Source organism: Pan paniscus, chromosome 23 (genome assembly GCF_029289425.2).
Source record: "Pan paniscus chromosome 23, NHGRI_mPanPan1-v2.0_pri, whole genome shotgun sequence".
Taxonomy (NCBI): Eukaryota; Metazoa; Chordata; class Mammalia; order Primates; family Hominidae; genus Pan; species Pan paniscus.
This window is the reverse complement of record NC_085927.1, coordinates 49,852,747-49,873,627: the sequence shown is the minus strand read 5'-3', so window position 1 is coordinate 49,873,627 and position 20,881 is coordinate 49,852,747. Positions and strand designations below refer to the sequence as shown.

General features: G+C 51.2%; 1 protein-coding gene across 2 annotated transcripts in view; it reads right to left on the bottom strand.

Annotated features, from left to right (window-relative positions):
- FAM83F (family with sequence similarity 83 member F) overlaps nucleotides 1-20,881 on the bottom strand; it is a 123,661-nt gene that overhangs the window by 91,143 nt on the left and 11,637 nt on the right. For both annotated transcript variants that reach the window (XM_063603315.1, XM_003846127.7), the window contains exons 2-4: nucleotides 8,082-8,249; nucleotides 7,409-7,530; nucleotides 5,450-6,126 (exon numbers count right to left, since the gene is read on the bottom strand). In XM_063603315.1, coding sequence (XP_063459385.1) covers nucleotides 5,450-6,126; nucleotides 7,409-7,530; nucleotides 8,082-8,249 — 967 coding nt within the window. The remainder of the gene's footprint in view (nucleotides 1-5,449; nucleotides 6,127-7,408; nucleotides 7,531-8,081; nucleotides 8,250-20,881) is intronic.

The window sequence follows — 20,881 nt, the reverse complement described above, 5'->3', positions numbered from 1 at the left end:
GCCATGTGACATAAGCATGGTGTGAGGGTGGCAGCCTGGGGCACTCAGGACCTGCAGTCAGTCTGGTTTGCTGGCAGGTGAGGTGGTGCGGGAGAGAGGGAGGCAGAGGTCACCCACATGGAAGCCATGACAAGGACAATGATGTGCAAACCGCATGCACAGGCTCCAGGGCTTCGCATTCCCTGTATCTGGAAGAGTCTTCCCTCAGATGTCCACAGGGCCCTCTCCTTCCATTGAAGTCTTGCTCCGAGGCTCCTTGGTTAGAGAGGCCTTCCCTGGCACCCTTTATAGAAGGGTCATCCTCCCCTAATCCTCGTCTCTCCCCAGGGTAACAGGCTCCATAAAAGCAAGGACCATGTTCATTCTGTTCACAGCTGTGCCAGGAACTTAGAGCAGGGCCTGGCACAGAGCAGACACTTTGTAGACACATATTTATTGAATAAAATGCATGAGACAGCAATGGCGAGCTACTTAGGGGTTTAGCACAATCCTAGTAACAACAGTAATAACAGCAGCAGATGCACCAGACGCAGCAAGAGCAAGAGAGAGATCTGAGACCTGCGGCCCCAAGGGATGACACAGGAGAACAAGTCCCCCAATCCAGCGGCCCGGCAGCCACAGCTCTACAGAGCCAGACCACACTGCCAGCCGGGGGCTCAACCACACATAAATCCAGGGACCCCAGGAGAGTTCTGGAAAGGGACTGTCACTGCAGGTCACCTCAGAGAAACTGGGAAGCAAAGCACAGGCCCAGGGACTCTGGGGCAGGAAAGGACCCCGAGGCACTCTGGGAAGCAAGTTGCTGCTGTCGTCTTCCTCTCGGCCCCCACAACACCGTGGGAAAGGGCTGGTCCTCTATTTGGGGCTCTGGCTCTTCCAAACAGTTTTTTGTTTTGTTTTGTTTTGTTTTTTGAGACAGATTCCTGCTGTGTCACCCAGGCTGGAGTGCAGTGGCGTGATCTCCACTCACTGCAACCTCCGCCTCCCGGGTTCAAGAGATTCTCCTGTTTCAGCCTCCAGAGTAGCTGGGACTACAGGCAAGTGCCACCATGCCTGGCTAATTTTTTGTATTTTTAGTAGAGACGGGATTTCACCGTGTTAGCCAGGATGATCTCGATCTCCTGACCTCATGATCTGCCCACCTAGGCCTCCAAAAGTGCTGGGATAGCAGGCATGAGCCACCACGCCGGGCCCAAACAGTCTTTAAAGGTGCAGGGAAACGGTGCCGATCCTAGCCTTCTGGAGATGGCCATGATATCTGCAGAAGGCTGGGGAGGCAGGAGATCACACCGCCCTTTCTCCCTGGGCAGCCACGGACACAGGGCCTGGCCTCTCTGAACCTCGGGGGTCTCATTGTGAGATGCTGTCATCAGGCAGGATGGCAGCGAGGAGGACGCCAGTTCCATGTGACGGAGTATGGCACCATGTCTCTCGCCACTTCAAAAGTGTTGGCCATTTCCCAGTCATCTCCCTGGGGGAACTGGGTCGGGTCTCAGGCACAGCACAGGGATCTCCTCCCCTAGGCTGGCAGCACTCAAAGGGCAGGGCCTCATCTGTGTTTCCTCAGTCGCCACGGAGTCGGCTGGTCTGAGGACCCTCTGCACTGGGGAGCTACACTGGAAAATGAGGGCCCTAATTTAAAATGCAGATTCCTAAGCCCTGCCCAGTGGTACAGACTCTATTTGTGGGATTTTATTTTTATCTTTAAAAATTCTATTACTATTATTTTGAGATGGAGTCTCACTCTATCACCCAGGCTGGTGTGATCTCAGCTCACTGCAGCCTCTGCCTCCTGGGTTCAAGTGATTCTCCTGCTTCAGCCTCCCAAGTAGCTGGGATTACAGGCACCTCCCACCATGCCCAGCTAATTTTTGTATTTTTAGTAGAGACAGGGTTTCACCATGTTGGCCAGGCTGGTCTCGAACTCCTGACCTCAGGTGATCCACCCGCCTCGGCCTCTCCAAGCGTATTTGTTGCATTTTAAAATTTGTATTTACTTTTACTTTTATTTTTTTGAGACAGGGTCTCTCTGTCGTCCAGACTGGAGTGCAGTGGCACAATCACAGCTGACTGCAGCCTCGACTTCCCAGGCTCAAGTGATCCTCCTGCCTCCACCTCCCAAGTAGCTTGGACTACAGGCACACGGCACTACCCCCAGCTAATTAAATTTTTTTTTAAGAGATGGGGACTTGCTATGTTGCCCAGGCTAGTCTGGAACTCCTGGGCTCAAGGGATCTTCCCAGCTCAGCCTCCCAAAGCACTGGGATTACAGGCATGAGCCACCTCGCCTGGCCTCGTTGCATTTTTACCAAGGCTCTCCACTGAGGCTGCTCTGTGAGTTTGGGGGTCCCTGACCCAGGGAGCCTGTGCGGAGGGCACAGAAGCTCCAGAATAAGGGATGAACACTCCCAGCAGGAGGCGAGGGCGGAGGGAAGATGTAGAAGGAAGAGGCGCCTAGCTTCTGCCACTAGAGTGCGCCGTGAGCCTTGAAACCGCTGGGCACCCCTGGCCCCCAGCTGGATCCCCAGCCGGAAAGGAGGAAGCAACTTCCCTAAGGTTCTCCCAAGGGCCACACCTGGGTTTGCAAAAATTTGCATGCTGTTTGACAACTATATACTCCTTATCAAGCAATTTTACAGGCTGTCAGCTCTGAGCTTTTTCTATTTTTTCTCTTATGACAGAAACTGTCATCAACCCAGGTTCTCCCTTGACAAGAGGACAGCAGAGACAGAAAGAACAGAGGCAGAATCTGAACTCCAGGGGACCTCGGAAACCCTCAATGGTGCACTCCCCCCCCTTCTAGATGAGGACACAGCCCCAGGGAGGGGACGGATGTGTCCTGGGTACAGGGAGCAATGTGTCCCGAATTGAGAGCCAGGTGGCAGCTGCTCTGGGAGGTTCTGAACATTTACCAGGGGAAGGGGACACTTTCCCTGCATGGGGGTCCAAAGGCAGGAGCTCAGGTTCTCACTGATTCCCACCGTGGGTGCCCCATGCTGTCAGGGGCCCACCTTCTCACACATGCAGTCCTGGCTGCTTAGCTGCTGCTGCCTGAGGGGAGACACTGAAGCAGCCCCACTTGGCCATGGTGTGGGAAGCTGGAGGCCGTGAAAAAGGGCCTCTTAGGAGAGGAGCTCCTGGCCAGGCGTGGTGGCTTGTGCCTATAATCCCAGCGCTTTGGGAGGCCCAGAGGTAGGAGGATCACTTGAGGCCAGGAGACCAGCCTGGGCAACATGATGAGATCCTGCCTATACAAACAATTCAAAAAATTAGCCAGGCATGGTGGCACACACCTGTGATCCCAGCTACTCAGGAGGCTGAGGTGGGAGAATCGCTTGAACCCAGGAGGTTGAGGTTGCAATGAGCTGTGGTCGCACCACTGCACTCCAGCGAGACGCTGTCTTAAAAACAAACAAAACCAGCAAAAGACAGGAGAGGAGCTGCTGCTTCTCCCTCAGGCCTTGGGAGGGAGAGGAAAGGTGCGTGAATTTCAGGGCTGCAGGTACTGGGCGCCCACCCAGGTGGGCAGAAGCCTTACCGGAGGAGGCTGCTCTGTGTTCGTCTAAAGGACGGACAAGGAACGGGATGATGGTTCCGGGCTTCCCCGGACCTTCCTGGCTGTCCGTGCCCTCGCCCTCACTATTCCCTCTCTCTCTCTATCCCAGCATCAGGTGCCCTGGAGAGGAGCTTCCCAAGGGCACCGTCTGTGTCTGCAAGGCTGGCTCCTGGGCACTGTGTGCAGACACCAGAGAGCGGCAGCAGGGGCAGGGCCGCCGTGACCACCCGAGATGTGGGAGCAGGGACATGGATGTGGAGGGACACGCAGAAGGCAGCGGGAAGGGACAAGACAATGGGCTTTGAGTTTCCATGGAAACTGCACCTCAGGGCGAGGGGCTGAAGGAAGAGAAAGCTTCCACTCCACTTCAGTCAGGACTCGGGAAATAGTCCTTGCTGCTGTCGGCTCGCCCCCTCCTTCCCCTCTTCCCCCTCCTTCCCTTGCCAGGTGTTCACCATGGCAACCCTTCCTCCAAACCAGAGGTACAGAGTAGCAGCAGCAGCAGCAGCTGGTGTTAGGGGAGCCAGGGAGCCCAGGAGGAATGGGGATGGGGCCAGCCACCCCTCCCCTGACAGAACATGGCTGTGCCCATGCCTGGTCTTGAATCCTGGCCTTACTACCACTTCCTGTGACCTGGGACCACTTCATTCACCTCTCCGAGCCACCTGCCACCTCTGTGCTTGAAGGGTGGTTGTGGGGGCAGAAGGGGAGAGAGAGTGCCTGTGCAGGACCTGGCAGGCCAGCAGCTCAGTCAACGTCTCCAGGCCAAACGGAAGGAACGCCCTGACACTCCCACTGTGCCCACAGCCACAGAGGCGCCCAGGCCTGTTCCAACTCCAAGAAGCAAAGTTAGCCAACATTTCCTGAGCACAGAATGTGTCAGACTCCAAAGCAGTGCTGGGGAATTAGCAGAGGGGATGACACTTGTGCTCCCTGCTCTCACACCATCACAATCCGGTTAAAGCTGGTGTGCAGGAATGCAGGAGTCCTGGGAGCCCTTGGGCCGGGCACACAAGACCTCAGGCCCTGCCATCGCCCACCTGGCCAGCCAGAGCCCAGTTCTCATCACTGGGCTCCACAGTGATGGAGGGAGAAACCCCACCATGGAAAGTCCCCTGACTCAGGGATGCAGAGATGAGAAAGGCACCGCCACCAGCCACCGGAAAGGCCACCCCAGAGACTGCTGCAGAGAGAGACATAAAGTCCAGGGCCTCCTGGGGATCCCAGAGAGATGCCCAGAAAGACACTGCCATGGAACAATCCCACCCAGGGACAAGCAGCTGGGCAGACAGCACTCAGCAGAGGGACGTGGAGAAACCAAGTCGGACTGCCCGTCACAGAGACAGGAAACTGGGTCAGGGCACCAGTAGGGTACAGGGGAGGGTGGGGTGTGTCTAACCAGGTGAGATCCTGACAATAGGTGATCTGGCAAGGAAGAAGATTTGCTAGAAAGGGCCCTCAACTCAGAGCCAGGGTCGAGCCGCAGCCATGCACCCCACTGTGCGGAGCCCCCGTTTCTTCACTTACAAAGGAGAAAGTTTCTCAGCTTATTTGATTTCTTGGGTTACCATGAGGGCTAATCTGAATGCCTTCTAGCAGTAGCATTAGAAGCTCTGAGACCCCTCCATGCCAAGCCTGGAATCCTTCTCTTTTTTCAGAGAAGAGGAAAATGAAACTCAGAGCTGCAGGACTTGCCCAAGGCCTCCAGGCAGCTAACGGCCGGGGCCAGAATGGGAACCAAGGACCCCGGAACCCCAGAGCTCCTGCCCTCTCTGTGCCCACAGATGGAATCTACTCCTCTGCAGGTATGAGGCAGTGCTCCTGGATAAGAGCTGATGCGGGGCCAGGGCCAGAGGCCTGGGGAGGCACCAGGCCAGAGGGAAGAGGGCTCACCTGAGATGTCAGCACTGGAATTCTCGTTGGGCCTCTTCCCCGTCAGAAACTCCACTTCAGAGAAGGTCTCGGTGGAGACAGAGCTGGCCATGCCATTGGGCACCGCAGGCCTCTTGGCTCGGCGACTGAAGAGCCTGCTGCTGAAGCGCCTGGCGGGGGCGGCCTCCCCCCGGGCCGCTTCTCCCATGCCATTTCGGCTGGGTGCCTCTCGGGATTTGGGCTTCAGGTCTCTGTGCATGTGAGAGACCATCCTGCCATCCTTCCGGCTCAGCTCTCCCAAGGGGATGGGCTCCACGGGGGGCAGCACCTGCTCCACCGTAACCAGGTCTTTCAGGAAGCTCTCCAGGCGCCGGGCCGACTCGCCACCGCTGGCGCCCTCCTCCTGCCCCTCCGGGTTGCCACCCGCCTCCCGCTGTTGCCGGGCAGCCCAGCGCATCATCTCCCCAGGCGGGTGGCGGCAGCCTGACACCAAGGCGTACTTGGGGTTGATAAGCTTTCGAGCCACAGTGGAGGAGTAATGGAGGCCAACCCTGCCCGCCAGGCTCAGCTGCCGGTACAAGTCCACCTCCTCGGAGATGGCGTACAGCTCCCGGAACTCCGTGTCAAAGGGCTCCACGTTCTGCCCTGTCAGGAGCAGGAGGAGGTTTCTGTCCACATGGGAGGAACTCCAGGTGAACCTGGGAACGTGGGGACAGAAAAGCAAGACACATGTGCCCAGGCCTCTCTCTTGCCCTGCCCCCGCCCCCACCTGCCCCTCCGCTGTGGCCAGACCCTTGCTGCAGGTGTACGGCTCCTTGTGGGCCACACGCTGGACTGGACTCCCTCCACCCACCCGTAGCCTCCCTTTCCCCAGAGCTTGGCCTCAAATGAAGCAAGCAGGCAGTGGGTGCAGGGAAAGAGCATGGGAAGTCAGGCCTGCATTCAAACCTGGTTTATATTCTCGTGTGCCTTGTAAGCTGGGGCTCCCAGGACATATGTTCACAGGGTTGTTGTGAGGCGCAAATGAAGTAACTCATATAAAACATTTAGCTCAGTCCCTGGCACAAACACACATTTAAAAAATAGTAACTGCAGCTGCCACTATTATGAATATTATTCTACTCTGTATTGGTTCTTTTCTGATTTTTTTAAGCACTTAGTGTCTGCAGAAACTCATACTCTGACCATGTGACAGGACTTACCCTGCTATTCACTGTTTCATGTGCTCAGGTCTCTCTTCTCGTCACCTATATTTTAATTTACTTGGAGGGCAGAGATTACACAGATACAGTCTCTCGTGTTCCTGGTAAATTATTTTAAAATCAGAATTCTGAGGCCAGGCTCACACCTGTAATCTCAGCATTTTGGGAGGCTGAGGCGGGCGGATCACTTGAGGTCAAAAGTTCGAGACCAGCCTGGCCAACATGGTGAAACCCCTTCTCTACTAAAAATACAAAAATTAGCTGGGCATGGTGGTAGGCACCTGTAATCCCAGCTACTCGGGAGGCTGAGGCAGGAGAATCGCTTGAATCCGGGAGGCAGAGGTTGCAGTGAGCCGAGATCACGCCACTGCAGTCCAGCCTGGGCAACAGAGCAAAACTCCGTCTCAAAAAAAAAAAAAAAAAAAAAAATTCTAACGACATTCCCTGCACACCACACCTTCCCGTTTCTTTCCAGATCTGGTGCATCCCACTTCCTGCTTGTCCTACCTAATGACTAGCCTCAAAATGCAACCGGCTGCAAATGGACCATGAAAAGCAGACAGTGCGTAATGCCTAGGAAGAGTTGACCCTCTTTCTAGAATAATCCATCAACCAGGAAGTTTGAGGGAAGCGATTGGGCAGAAAGCTGTCCTTTGCTATTGCGTCAGATGATCCCTGTTACAAACTCATGATGACGGAGGCTCCAGTCTGGCATCTTCCTGAACACCTACCTGGAATCAAGGCCTCCTGGGCCCTTCTTTGACCTGGCGCAACTCACCTGTAAGATCCAGTGGCCACTTTGTCACCATCCACCATCAGGAACCTTGATGACAGGGTCCCCTTGATCCTCCCCATGGGCATGTAGAAGCCGACGCCTGTCACAGAGCGGACACGGATGTTCTGTTGGGAAGAGTAGAAGGCCCTGTCACCTGGGTTGGGCCAGCCTCCGTGCCAGGTCCTTGCTTCTGCAGAGGAAGAGCCCCCTTGTGTATGGACCCTGCCTGCAGGCTCCTGTCTTCACTAGACGCTCTGCTTCCTACAGCCTTCCATAGGGAACCCTCTTTGGCGAGCAGGAAGAAGTCCCCAAATCTTGCTTCAGGCATGGACAAGCCCAGGGTGGTTCCTGCCTCTTCTCAAAAGGCCCCAGAAGAGAACAACAGCCCTCACTTTGAAGTCAGTTATTCTGCAGGCTAAGCACCCCAGGACCAGCCCAGAGCTGCCTCCTTCAGTCTCAGCAGCCTAGGGATAAAATTGAAACTGGGCATATGATTCAGTAGTTAACAGTAAAGCCAAGGTTAAAGGCTTGACTTTCAACAAAAGGAAAGGTGTTGAGATCTTGAAGTTCGCCTGAGCCCCCATTCAGGGAAGAGGCAGAGGGGAGCTGCAGGACGGGACAGAGGTAGTCTCTGTCTCATCTCCTGTCCACTTTCCACCCCAGTGGTGCAACTTACCCGAATCCGGAAGTCAGTGAGCTGCAGGTCCTGACACATCTCCAGGAAATACTTCACTCCTGCCTCATCCAGGATGATGTACACTGGGACCCGGCGCTTACAGGCAGCATCCACAATGTCTTGAAAGATATCACCATCAGTGAAGAGGTCCATGACCACAGCAATGACCTGGGTGGGGAAAGGCACTGGTGAGGCACACGGTGTCTACACACCCACAGAGGCATGCCCTGCTCAGATGGTACCACCTCGCCCTAGGGTCACTGGTGGCCAAGAGTCAAAAACTCCACCTGCACCATTCCTGGAGTTCCACGTCCCCCGACCTTTGAGCATATCTGAGCCCTGGAGATGGGCCTGGGGGTGCAGGCCGTGTGCTTGTACTTCATCCTGGACAAATCCCCACCTCCCCATCCTGGGGGTCTTCCAGCAGCTCTTAAGAAACTGTATCAGGGCCAGGCGAGGTGGCTCACACTTGTAATCCTAGCACTTTGGGAGGCCAAGGCAGGTGGATCACCTGAGGTCAGGAGTTTGAGACCAGCCTGGCCAACATGGTGAAACCCTCTATTAAAAATACAAAAAATGGGCTGGGCATGGTAGCGGGCACCTGTAATCCCAGCTACTTGGGAGGCTGAGGCAGGAGAATTGCCTGAACCTGGAGGCAGAGTTTGCAGTGAGCCAAGATTGTGCCGTTGCACTCCAGCCAGGGCAACAAGAGCCAAAAAAAAAAAAAAAAAAAAAAAAAGCCAGGCGTGGTGGCAGGCACCTGTAATGCCAGCTACTGGGGAGGCTGAGGCAGGAGAATTACTTGAACCCAGGAGGTGGAGGTTGCAGTTAGCCGAGATCGTGCCATTGCACTCCAGCCTGGGTGATAGAGACTGTCTCAAATAAATAAATAAATAAATAAAATGGAATAAAGAAGCCATATCACGGGAGATCTAGGGGCCTGAGGAAAGTTGCTCCTGACACCCTAGAAAAACAAGCAGGCACAAGGAGATGCCATCACTGAGATGCCAGGGGTGGGTTCATCTCCGTGAACCACACATCTGCTCAAACATCACTTTCTCAGCAGGCCTGGATGCGCTGATGGCCTTGCAGCTGTGCGAAGCTCTGTGCTTCCCCAGGCACAGATCCAGGCAGAGCTCCGGCTGGCTTGGATTCCCTTGGCCTTCAGGTGTCCATCCCATACTACCCCATCCTCAAATCAAGGTCATTGCTCAGGACCCTTCATTTACAAAAATCAGTCCTGATTATCCACCCTGGAAGGCAAGGTTTATGCAGCCTGAGGCAGCTCCACCTTTCTAACCACATCTACTTCCAGCTTCCTACACAAACCATGCTCCACGCTCCAGCTGAAGGCTTTCTTATTGGCCCAAACACCCGGCGTGTGATGCTGAGGAAAAGTCCTCGGCTTTGGGGTCGGAGAGATTTTGTTTTAACTGTGGATCCACCACTTCCTAGTTGTGACCTTAGGCAAGTCACTTAACCTTAATGAGACTCTGTTTCCTCATCTGCAAAGTGAGGATACCTTGTATTTTACACTTTTGCCCTGAGGATTAGGGATAACTTTGTAAAGCAGCAAACACAACCTCTGGCGTGTAATAAGTCCTCAGTAAACGGTAACTGCTATACAGTCCAGGAAGTCGGTTTGCCTTCAAAACTGAAAGCACCGACTCTAAAGTCAGGCAGACCAGGCTGGTATCCCCATGCCACAGCCGGCCCAAGCTTCTTTGGCCGCAAAATAGAGCTAATAACTGCACCTATCTCAAAGGGTTGTCCTAGGACTTAGTGAGATGCACCATGAAAGTGCGAGTGCAGGGCCGGGCATGGTGGCTCACGCCTGTAATCCCAGCACTTTGGGAGGTCGAGGCGGGTGAATCACTTGAGGTCAGGGCTTTGAGGCCAGCCTGGCCAACATGGTGAAACCCTGTCTCTACTAAAAATACAAACATTAGCCAGGCATGATGGCGGGCACCTGTAATCCCAGCTCCTGGGGAGGCTGAGGCAGGAGAATCGCTCATTGCAACCCAGGAGGCGGGGGTTGCAGTGAGCCGAGATTGTACCATTGCACTCCAGCCTGGGTGACAAGAGCGAGACTCCGTCTCAAAAAAAAAAAAAAAAAAGAAAGTGCTGAGTGCAGCACCTGCCACCAGGACCAGGTACGCTCAATCAGCCTCCGTCACGGGGGTGTCACCACCTTCACATGTGTGCTCTGCCATCACCCTGACTCTAAAGACTCCTGTGCCCTGCCCTACACAATACCATTTAAAGTTCTTCATAGCTCTTACATTTTGAGAAACAAAAACAAAAACAAACAAAAAAAACGTTTTATCTGAGGAATCAGAGACCTTTTAAATTACCAGGCCCAGAGAGGCATTTAAAATGTAACAGCAGCCAGATACAGTGGCTCAAGCCTGTAATCCCAGCACTTTGGGAGGCTGAGGTGGGCGGATCACTTGAGGCCAGGAGTTTGAAACCAGCCTGGCCAACATGGTGAAACCCTGTCTTTACTAAAAATACAAAAATTAGCCAGGCGTGGTGGCGGGTGCCTGTAATCCCAGCTACTCAGGAGGCTGAAGCAGGAGAATTGCTTGAGCCAGGAAGGCGGAGGTTGCAGTGAGCCAAGATTGTGCCACTGCACTCCAGCCTGGGGGACAATGAGAGACTCCATCTTAAAATAAAATAAAATAATAAAATAAAATAGCAGTCATGTCTCACTCTCCCTCAAGCTAAATAATTACTATTATTTAATAAGTGGCTTGAAGCCACTTGCTGTATGAGGCCTCTAGACTGCCTCTAAGTAGCCATAAAATGCTACACACTCCATAGTTCAACAAGGTAGGCTGGGCACAGTGGCTTACACCTGTAATCCCAGCACTTTGGGAGGCTGAGACAGGAGGACTGCTTGAGCTCAGGAGTTTCAGACCCACCTGGGCAACATGGCAAAACCCTATCTCTACAATACAAAAATTAGCTAGGCATGGTGGCACATGCCTGTAGTCCCAGCTACTTGGGAGGCTGAGGCAGGAGGATTGCTTGAGCCTATGAGGTTGAGGCTGCAGTGAGCCATGATAGCACTACTGCATTCCAGTCCAGCCTAGACGACAGAGTGAGACTCTATCTCAAAAAAAAAAAAAAAAACAACAACAACAACGTATAGTCAATCACTGACAATGTCATTTCTGTAAACCAATGAGACTTCCTGACCAATGGCTTTGGTTGTCCCCCCTCTCCTGATTTCATCCTTTTTTCTTTAAAAACTTGAACCTCCCCAAGGAAACCTGGAAGTGTGTCCCGGGATGCCATCCTAAATCTTGGCCCAAATAAACTCTCTATACTAATTTTGCCTCAGAGTCTTCCTTTGAGGTTGATATTGTGATAATCATTCATGAAGGGAGAATGAATTCTTTCTGAGCCCCACAGGCAGAGAGAGGACCTAAAGACAGATAAGCTACAACGCTGATTTCAAGGGGTTAATCCAAGTGGAATGATAAGACCTTTGCACAAAATAACTAAGACATGAGATAAATGAGATAAATGCCTTTAAGAGCATGACATGTGATGTGGGTTTGGGGTGAGTGGGTGAGTGGAGAGATTACTTCTAGCCAGGGGAGAATAAGACTTTACCAAGGAAGCTGAACTGTGAAGGATGGGAAGCCTTTGGCACCCAGAGAAAGGAACAGGAGGAAAATTGAGCAGGGAGGTTGTCTGGGCTGCCTTGCACGAGTGTGTCCTGCACATGGGCACTGGCTGAGGAGGGGAGTGGGAGCTGCGTCTGCCCAGGGAAGGGTCACCTTTTTCTAATCTACGTACAGGTGTCACGTGGCCTAGCAGGGGCCTGCAATGGGAGCATTTCAGGGAAAGGGCACAGCACAAACAAAGGTACCGTGCCAGTTAATTTTATGTGTTCGCTTGGCTGGGCAAACATTATTCTGGATGTTTCTGTGAGAGTGGTTTTTTGGATGAGGTTAACATTTAAATCACTGGACTTCGAGAAAAGCAGATTACCCTCCATAATGTGGGTATGTCTCGTCCAATCCACTGAAGGCCTTACTAGAAGAAAGACTGACCTGCCCTGGGCAGGAAGGAATTCTGCCAGCAGACTGCCTCTGGGCTCAAACTGCAGCTCTTCCCAGCATCTCCAGCCTGACAGCCCATCCTATAGGCTTTGGCCTCGCATCTCCATTATCCCATAAACCAATTCCTTAAAATCAATCAATCTCTGTCTCTCCGTGGATCTCGCTTACACACACACAAACATGCCCATCCAGTTGGTTCTGTTTCTCTGGAGAACCCTGACTAATACAGGCACTGAGGATGGGAATTAACATGTACTAAATACTTTCAGTGCACTCTAGGCTGTTTCCTGTGCTTTAGGTAAATTTTCTAATCTGATCCTCACAACTATTTTGAGAAAGAGTTATTCCCACTTTACAATTGAGGAAGTAAACACATAGGGGGCAAAGTCCTATGCCCAAGGTTATAAAGCTGCCATGTGGCAGAGCAAGGAACTCAGTCCTAGGTGGCTCCAGGGTCTTCATTTCACTGCTTCCTAGAGATGGGATTGCTGGGAGGTACTTCAGAAACACTGAATCAAAAACTGGCTGTTTAAAAAGACTGAACAAGATAGACAAACTTCTGGCAAAACCGACAAAAAAGGAGGAGATGTAAATAAAATACTGAATGAAAAAGAAGAAATTACTACAGACATAATAGAAATTTAAGGAATTGTAAACACGGGAAAAAGAATATTAAGGCCAATTATCTGCTAATGCAATTGAAAATGCACATGACATGAGAGTTCACTTAAAAAAGTGAACTCAAAATATACCATAACCAAGTAAAGTTTATCCTAAGAATGTTAAAGGTGACTCAACATCAGAAATGGTATCATTTTAATTTAAAACATTTATGGGGTCAAGAGGAGGAAATCATAATTATCTTAATAATTTTACAAAGTATTTAATAAAGCTAGATCCCTACTTGTGATTATAATTCTCAGAAAACAAGGAATAAGACGGATCTTCCTTAACTTGGTCAGCTCTATCTACCAAAAACCCACATGAAACATTTTACTTAACAGAGAAATTTATGATGTACTCCCTTTAAGTCTCAGGCAAGTGAAGGATACTCACTATCACTACTATAGTTCAACATAGTATTGGAGGTCCTCACCTATGCAATAAGACAAAAAAAAAGAAAAAAAGAAAAGAAATAAGAGACATAAGGATTAGAGAAGACAAAACTACCAGTATTTAAGAATACAATTTTCATAGAAAATCCAGTAGAATAAAGAAAAAAGCAATTAGAATTAATAAGAGAATTCAGCAAAATTGCCAGATCCAAGAAAAACTTAACAAAAACCAATAGCCTTCTTCTATTCCAGCAATAATCAACCAAAAGAAAGAAAAAAGGAAAATAAAAGAAGGAATGAAAGAAAGAAAATAAGATCCCTTCACAGTTAAAACCTAACCACATGGCATTTGGAAATAAATACCTTCAGGAAGAAATATTGGAAACTCTGCTAAAGGGCATTTTAAAATATGTGAATAAATGAAGCAATAAATCATGAAAAGATAATATGATTTAATATTTTAAAAATCGAATACTCTCCATATTAATAAAATTCAATGCAATTCCATAAAAAGCTCAGTAAATGTTTTTGAGAAACTCAAATACTTGTAAGATATAAAGAAGAATAAAGATCCACGAATAGCTACATCCATTTTGAAAAAGAAAAACTAAAAGGGAACACTTGTCCTATAGAGAGTAAGGCATACTACAGCACCATAGCAATAAGAATTGAATTACTTGTACTACTTAAGTAGGAAGGAACTGACCAATAGACCAATGGAACAGAATGGTGAGACCTAAAGTATACACACAAACACATATATACATGTATACCCACACACATACACAAAACTTCATGTATGATAGGGTAGAATCACAACTCAGTGGAGAAAAAAAATGCCCTTTAGCAGATGCAACTGGGAAAGCTGGCTTACTACATAGAGAAAAATAGAGGTGGATCCATCCCTACTTCACACCACATGTAAAGGAAAATTTCAGGTAGGCTAAGTACTTAAATGTGAAAGATATAACTAATAAGGGAGTTGAAGAAATGCAAGAAATTATCTTCAGGACATGGGGTAAGAAAGAATCTCTTAAACGCACAAACCATGAAGGCAAATAAAATTACGCTAATAAGTATGTAAAAAGGAGCAGTCTTTTTTTTTTTTTTTTTTTTTTTTTGAAACGGAGTCTTGCTCCGTTGCCCAGGCTGGAGTGCAGTGGTGCGATCTGAGCTCACTGCAAGCTCAGCCTGCCGGGTTCACACCATTCTCCTGCCTCAGCCTCCCGAGTAGCTGGGACTACAGGTGCCCGTCACCATGCCTGGCTAATTTTTTTTTTTTTTTTGTATTTTTAGTAGAGACAAGGTTTCACCATGTTAGCCAGGATGGTCTCGATCTCCTGACCTCGTGATCCGCCTGCCTCAGCCTCCCAAAGTGCTGGGATTATAGGCGTGAGCCACCGTGCCTGGCCCTTTTGTTTGTTTGTTTGTTTTTGAGATGGAGTCTCCTTTTTCACCCAGGCTGGAGTGCAGTGGCGCGATCTCAGCTCACTGCAACCTCTGACTCCCAGGTTCAAGCGATTCTCGTGCCTCAGCCTCCCGAGTAGCTGGAATTACAGGTGCACACCATCACGCCCAGCTAATTTTTGTATTTTTAGTAGAGACAGGGTTTCACCATGTTGGCCAGGCTGGTCTTAAACTCCTGACCTCAAGTGATCCACCTGCCTCGACCTCCCAAAGTGCTAGGATTTCAGGTATGAACCACCGCACCAGGCAAAATAAGCAATCTTCATTAGTAATCAGAAAAATTCAAATTAAAACAAAGAGATGGCTGGGTGCAGTGGCTCACGCCTGTAATCCCAACACTTTGGGAGGCCAAGGTGGATGGATCACCTGAGGTCAGGAGTTCGAGACCAGCCTGGCCAACATGGTGAAACCCCGTCTCTACTAAAAATACAAAAATCAGCTGGGCGTGGTGGCACATGCCTGTAATCCCAGCTACTTGAGAAGCTGAGGCAAGAGAACTGCTAGAATCTGGGAGGTGGAGGTTGCAGTGAGCCGAGATGGCACCACTGCACTCCAGCCTGGGTGACAAGAGCAAAACTTCATTCCAAAAAAAAAAGAAAAGAAGAGATGAAAGGAAGAGACTACTTTACAACTATGAGATTAATGAAAAATCAGAAAGTTGGATAATCCAAACTATGAGATTAACGGAAAATCAGAAAGTTGGATAATCCAAAATATTGGTAGGTGGAGGAAAGGGGACCGTTGTCACTGCTGGTGGGTGGGAGCACTGGTGCAGCTATTCTGTAGAGCAACAGGCAGAAGTTAGTGGATTTAAGCAAGTGCACAGCTACAAGCCAGCAAAGCCACTCTTGGCCGTGCACCCCTGGGAATCTCTTGGATCTTTGCACAGGTCTATATGGGGGCCAGAACAAAGATGTTGCCTGCATCTTTCTTTGGGATAGCAAGGAGCTGGCAATGACTTAGATGTCTATTTCTAGAAGACTGGGTAAGGAAAATGTGAGGAATGTGATAGAATGTTTTACAGCAGACAGAAGCAACGAACTAGTTCCATGTGCCGTAACTTGGATAATTCCATTTAAAATGGATAGTTCAAATGAAAATGTTAAAGAGTGAGATCTATAGCCTAATACCACTCATGTAAATAAAAACACACTACAGGCCTCAGCGACATGTGTCCACTCTAAGCTGGACACCTTGGAGTGTTTGGAAATGAGAGGACAGTGAACTCTGGCCTAGACAGCATGTGGGAGATAAACTATCAGGAGCACTGATAGATAAACTATCCCAGCCCTTTGGGAGGCCGAGGCAGGCAGATCACCTGAGGTCAGGGTTTGAGACCAGACTGGCCAACATGGTAAAACCCGTCTCTACCAAAAATACAAAAATTAGCCGGGCATGGTGGCGCACACCTGTAATCCCAGGGAGGCTGAGGTAGGAGAATGGCTTGAATCTGGGAGGTGGAGGATGCAGTGAGCTGAGATCATGCCACTGCACTCCAGCCTGGGCAACAGAGCAAGACTCCATCTCAAAAAACAAAACAAAACAAAAAAGCACACTGCATAACATAACACTGCATACTTTTCAAGGATACAAAGATGTCTGAGGACATATGCTGAACACATGAGGGTGGCTGCCTGTGGAAGGAGAAAGGAGTGGGAGGGAAGGAGAAAGGTAAAGTAAGAGGCCTTTCAAGGCTCTCTGGTGGCATTGTGCCGTGAACTAAGGTGCACAATCAGCTCTTTGCACCTGGGGTCCAAAATAGCCAACCAACCAAACCAAAATCACCTTCGAGTCCTCCAGCTGGGCTGGCACACTTCAGGGCAGGTATGGGGTAGGTATAAGGGTGAAGGTACATGGGCTGGATACGGAGGGTTTGAACACAATGTACAGAGTTCTGGCTTCATTCCACCAGCAATGCAGTTTCCAGGGCTCTGATACTTGATCGCCATCTCCTAGTGCTGATAGTTTATCTCCCACGAGCTGTCTAGGCCAGAGTTCACTGTCTTCTCATTTCTGAACACTCCAAGGTGTCCAGCTTAGAGTGGACTCATGTCGCTGAGGACAGCTTGACCGGTTTGCAGAAGCATGTCTCAGGTTCACAAGCTTACTTTTGCTTTGTGGTTGAAAAATTAAGCAGGGAAGCTGGCCTGTCCTAGCCCCACCTGCCTAAGGATGTCAGGAGAGGCAGCAGTCCCCACAGCCTGGCTTTCGCGAGTCGGACTGTGACGCCCTGGTGCGAGCCAGCCATCTGTGTCACTACCAATTAAACAATGAAATATCTGAAGTAGAAAAAAAAATGAATTGCTGGCTGACTCCTACAATCTAGTTGTGGAGAAGTGATAATTACCCTCCGCTTTGGTCTCTGAGGGCCCTGCTTTGACATTCAGCTCCGCAGTGTCAGGCCCAGGGGAACCACCTCCCCACTCTCTCCGCTTGGGTCTTTCACTGAGCACGTGATTCTCCACACCGAGCGGACTTCAAAGCTCCCAGTGTAGATGGAAAATCGGGTTTAAAAACATGACATCATGGGCTCAGAACCCAGGGAAGCCGATTTTGTTGGGGGAGGAAATCACGCCCCCTCCAGCTGGCTGCCCACCCCCGGCGTCCTTTACCTGGTTACCTACTGACGCGCAATGCCTGGGGAGAGAGGTTGATTCGAGGTGGCAGCAGTTTCTATAAGCTGTCGCAGGCGCATTGGCAGACAGCTTCTGATGTTGTAAGACTTCTCATTGGGTGTTTGATGAGCTCAACGTCTCCTCATCTGATATCCTGCCTGGGCGGCAGGATGGGGAGTGAAGGCCGGGAGGGAGCCTCCAAATGCCCCTCTCCTGCCATTCAGCTTTAATTAAACTGCCGGCATTTCCAATTCTCTTTCTGGACTCCGTAATTACCGTCAGATAACAAAAACGACAAGAGGGCTCCACCTGGCCCCTGCACCCCACGTGTGTTTGGATGACCCAGACTAGAGAAGGCATGGCTCTGCCAGGTGTCCACATCCACAGAGCCTACTGCAGCTTGGACGTGTCCCTCAGCCACACAGGCACTCCCCAGATCAACATCCTCCTAGTCACTCTGGCCAGAAGCCCAGGCCTCCTCCTCCTCCCCACCGACCAAATCCCATCAGTCACTGAATCCAGCGGGCCCCACCCCGGGCACCCTCTCAGGGTTAATCCTTTCTGTCCCCACTGGTACCGCCCCAGCTTGGACCCTCCTCCTTTCCTACCATGCTTCGATGAGCTTCCTAACTGCTCTCTCCTACTCACCTCTGCCCTCCAATTCATCCTCCACAGCAGGATGCAAACTGAGATGCATGGCCAGAGAAAGACAACACCATCCGTCCCCTTGCCCTGCTGACGTGGAGCTCAGGACTCGGGCGGGTGCGGCTGCTGTTGCCTGCAAAAAGCCCCAGCTTCACCCCTTCTGTGGGTGTGAAAAAGCAAAAGGCCACAGGCCAAGCTTGCTGATCTCAGTGGGGCCTGTTGGTGACAGTCACTTATCCTGGGGAAGGAAGGGAAGCAGCTAGGGACACTTTCCCACTGATTACCTACCCATGTGCGCCTGGGGCTGAGTCACCTCCCACGCCTGCCCTGCCTGCCTCCCAAGGGCTGTTGGAAGGCTCGGATGAGATCATGCCCACGAAATCCCACAAAAACGCTGTGCAGTTATGAGGGATCGTTATAAGGCAAATGGGGGGAACTCCCCACATCTGAAGCCCTAAGTCTCTCAGGGTGGAAAGGATAGCAGCTGAGCAAACAGGTCAAACTGCTGTCTCCCAGAATGGCCGCCTGTGTGGCAGCCCAGGGGAGTTAGTCTATCTGGGACCAGAGGGCAGTTCTTCCCTTTCCCACGGAGGGTAGAGCTGGGTCTGCCTGCAGCCTCTGACTCACACATCTCCAGCTGTGGAATCTCCTTTTCTGATCTCCCCAAGGAGAGGATCAAGGTCTACGGGGCAGGTTGTCAAACTTCAGTGTGTAAAGAATCACCTGGGAGCAGGGATGTGGGTATGCCTATTGAAGATGCAGATTCCAGGACCCCATCCTCAAAGACTCGAATTCAGCAAAGGCCCAAGAAAATGCATTTTGACAGCAGCCTCCGTCTTCCACCCCCATTCAGGTCACTTGAATGCACGAGGGGGACGTCCCACTTTGAGTGAAGGCTGCTGCGTGCAGGATAATATATGGTCTGGAAGCAGAAAGTCACACGGGTTGTTTGGCTTGGAGTGAGTCATCTACTGGGTCTCAGTTACCTCATTTTAGAGTGGGGAGGTGATGCCTTTACAGGGCTGTTCTGAGCTTTAAATGAGATGCTGCAACAGCGCGGTACTTGTCCTGCTGTGAGCGATGGGTAAATGCAGGTGCCCTCTTCTCTCCTCAGTGATGGAGCCCAGAACAAAGGGGCCACCACTTCAGGAGACGGGGCGAGAAAGAAGGAGACAGCCCGTGGGGGGCCCGCTGAGCTCCCGAGGAGCCAGGCAGCCCACGCCTCCCGCGGCACAGACATCAAGGTGGGGATGTCGTTCCTCTGCTCAATGCCGGGCCCAGCAGGCCCTGCCAATGGTGCTGATTAAAGCTCAGGGAACACGACACTTCCAGAAAGGGCAAACCTTGAACTAATTGAGGGGAAGGGCAGCCCAATTAAGGAAGAACCCACATGGTGAACCGTTCACCCAGCCATACCAGGTGTCTACACCCATATGCTGAATGTCGCAACGCACGGCTAAGAAAACCGCCGCCAGAGTAAAGTATCTCAAGGCAGGCTGCGGGGAACCAGTGCAACTTCTAACTGGCACAGCTGCCACCAGAGCACAGAAAGGTGCTCTGTGGAGACGATGCATCCAGGAGAGGGTGTCGTAAGTACTCTGGGTACACTGCAAAGACTGTCACCAAGACTGCAACAGACCCCATCTGAATTATCACCAATGTTTATGCCAGTAGAGTGGGAACCACTAAACAACAAACTTTCTCTTAAGTTCCCCATGTACATACCCTGGGGAGAGAGGAGGAGAGGAGGAGGACAGGAGGAAGAGAGGAGAGGAAACAAGGAGGAGAGGAGAGGAAACGAGGAGGAGAGGAAACGAGGAGGAGAGAAGAGGAGAGGAGAGGAGGAGGAGAGGAGAGGAGGAGGAGAGGAGAGGAGGAGGAGAGGAGGAGGAGAGGAGAGGAGGAGGAGAGGAGAGGAGGAGGAGAGGAGAGGAGGAGGAGAGGAGAGGAGGAGGAGAGGAGAGGAGGAGGAGAGGAAGAAGAGAGAAGGAGGAGGAGAAGAGGAGGAGGAAGAGGAGAGGAGGAGAAGAACAGGAAGAGGAGAGGAGAGGAGGAGAGGAAGAAGAAAGGGAGAGGAGGAGAAGAGGAAGAAGAGAGGAGAGGAGGAGGAGAGGAGGAGGAGAGGAGGAGGAGAGGAGGAAGAGAGGAGGAGGCAAGCAGGAGGAGGAGAGGAGGAGGAGGAGAGGAGGAGAGGAGAGGAGGAGAGGAGGAGAGGAGAGGAGGGGAGGAGAGGAGAGGAGGAGAGGAGGAGAGGAGAGGAGGAAGAGAGGAGGAGGAAAGGAGGAGGAGAGGAGGAGGGGAGGAGGAGGGGAGGGGAGGAGAGGAGAGGAGGCTGCACGGCTGCCCGCAGGAGGGGCTCCTGCTGCAAGACCCCCACAGAACACCCCTTTAACTTCCTCCATCCCTGGTCTCTAGATTCACATCGATCCAACAGTAGGGAAGTGTACTGCAGTGGGGAAAGTGCCACAGATTCCACGCTGGCTGTGAGGCCTTGTGCAAGTTACTTAAGCCCTCTGAATTCCACCTGTAAAATGAGGCTACTTCATGGTTCTATGAAGATGAAAAGAAATGTGATCAAGCCTAGATAAAATCTTGCCTGGTGCCTGCCCCAGCTGGCTGAGCTCTGCCCTTCCTCTGGGACAGGGCCTGACACACAGTAGGTGCTCAGGGTCACCGTGCAGCAATGCTAGTTCACGCTGCCCTGACTGTTCCCCTCTTGGCAGACGGACCCCATCACACAACCCAAGTGCCCTGTTTCCCTGCCCAAACACTCAGCGGCTCCGGACTGCCTACAGTCAAGTCCAAGGCCCTCAGCTTGGCTGCAGACCCTTCATGTGCTTCCAACCCAAAGAGGCATTTATCCACTTTCTCCCCAGATAATCAGCTCATACCCCACAAGATTATTTGACGTTCTCCAAACTCACCCAGCAGGCCCCGGCTTGTGC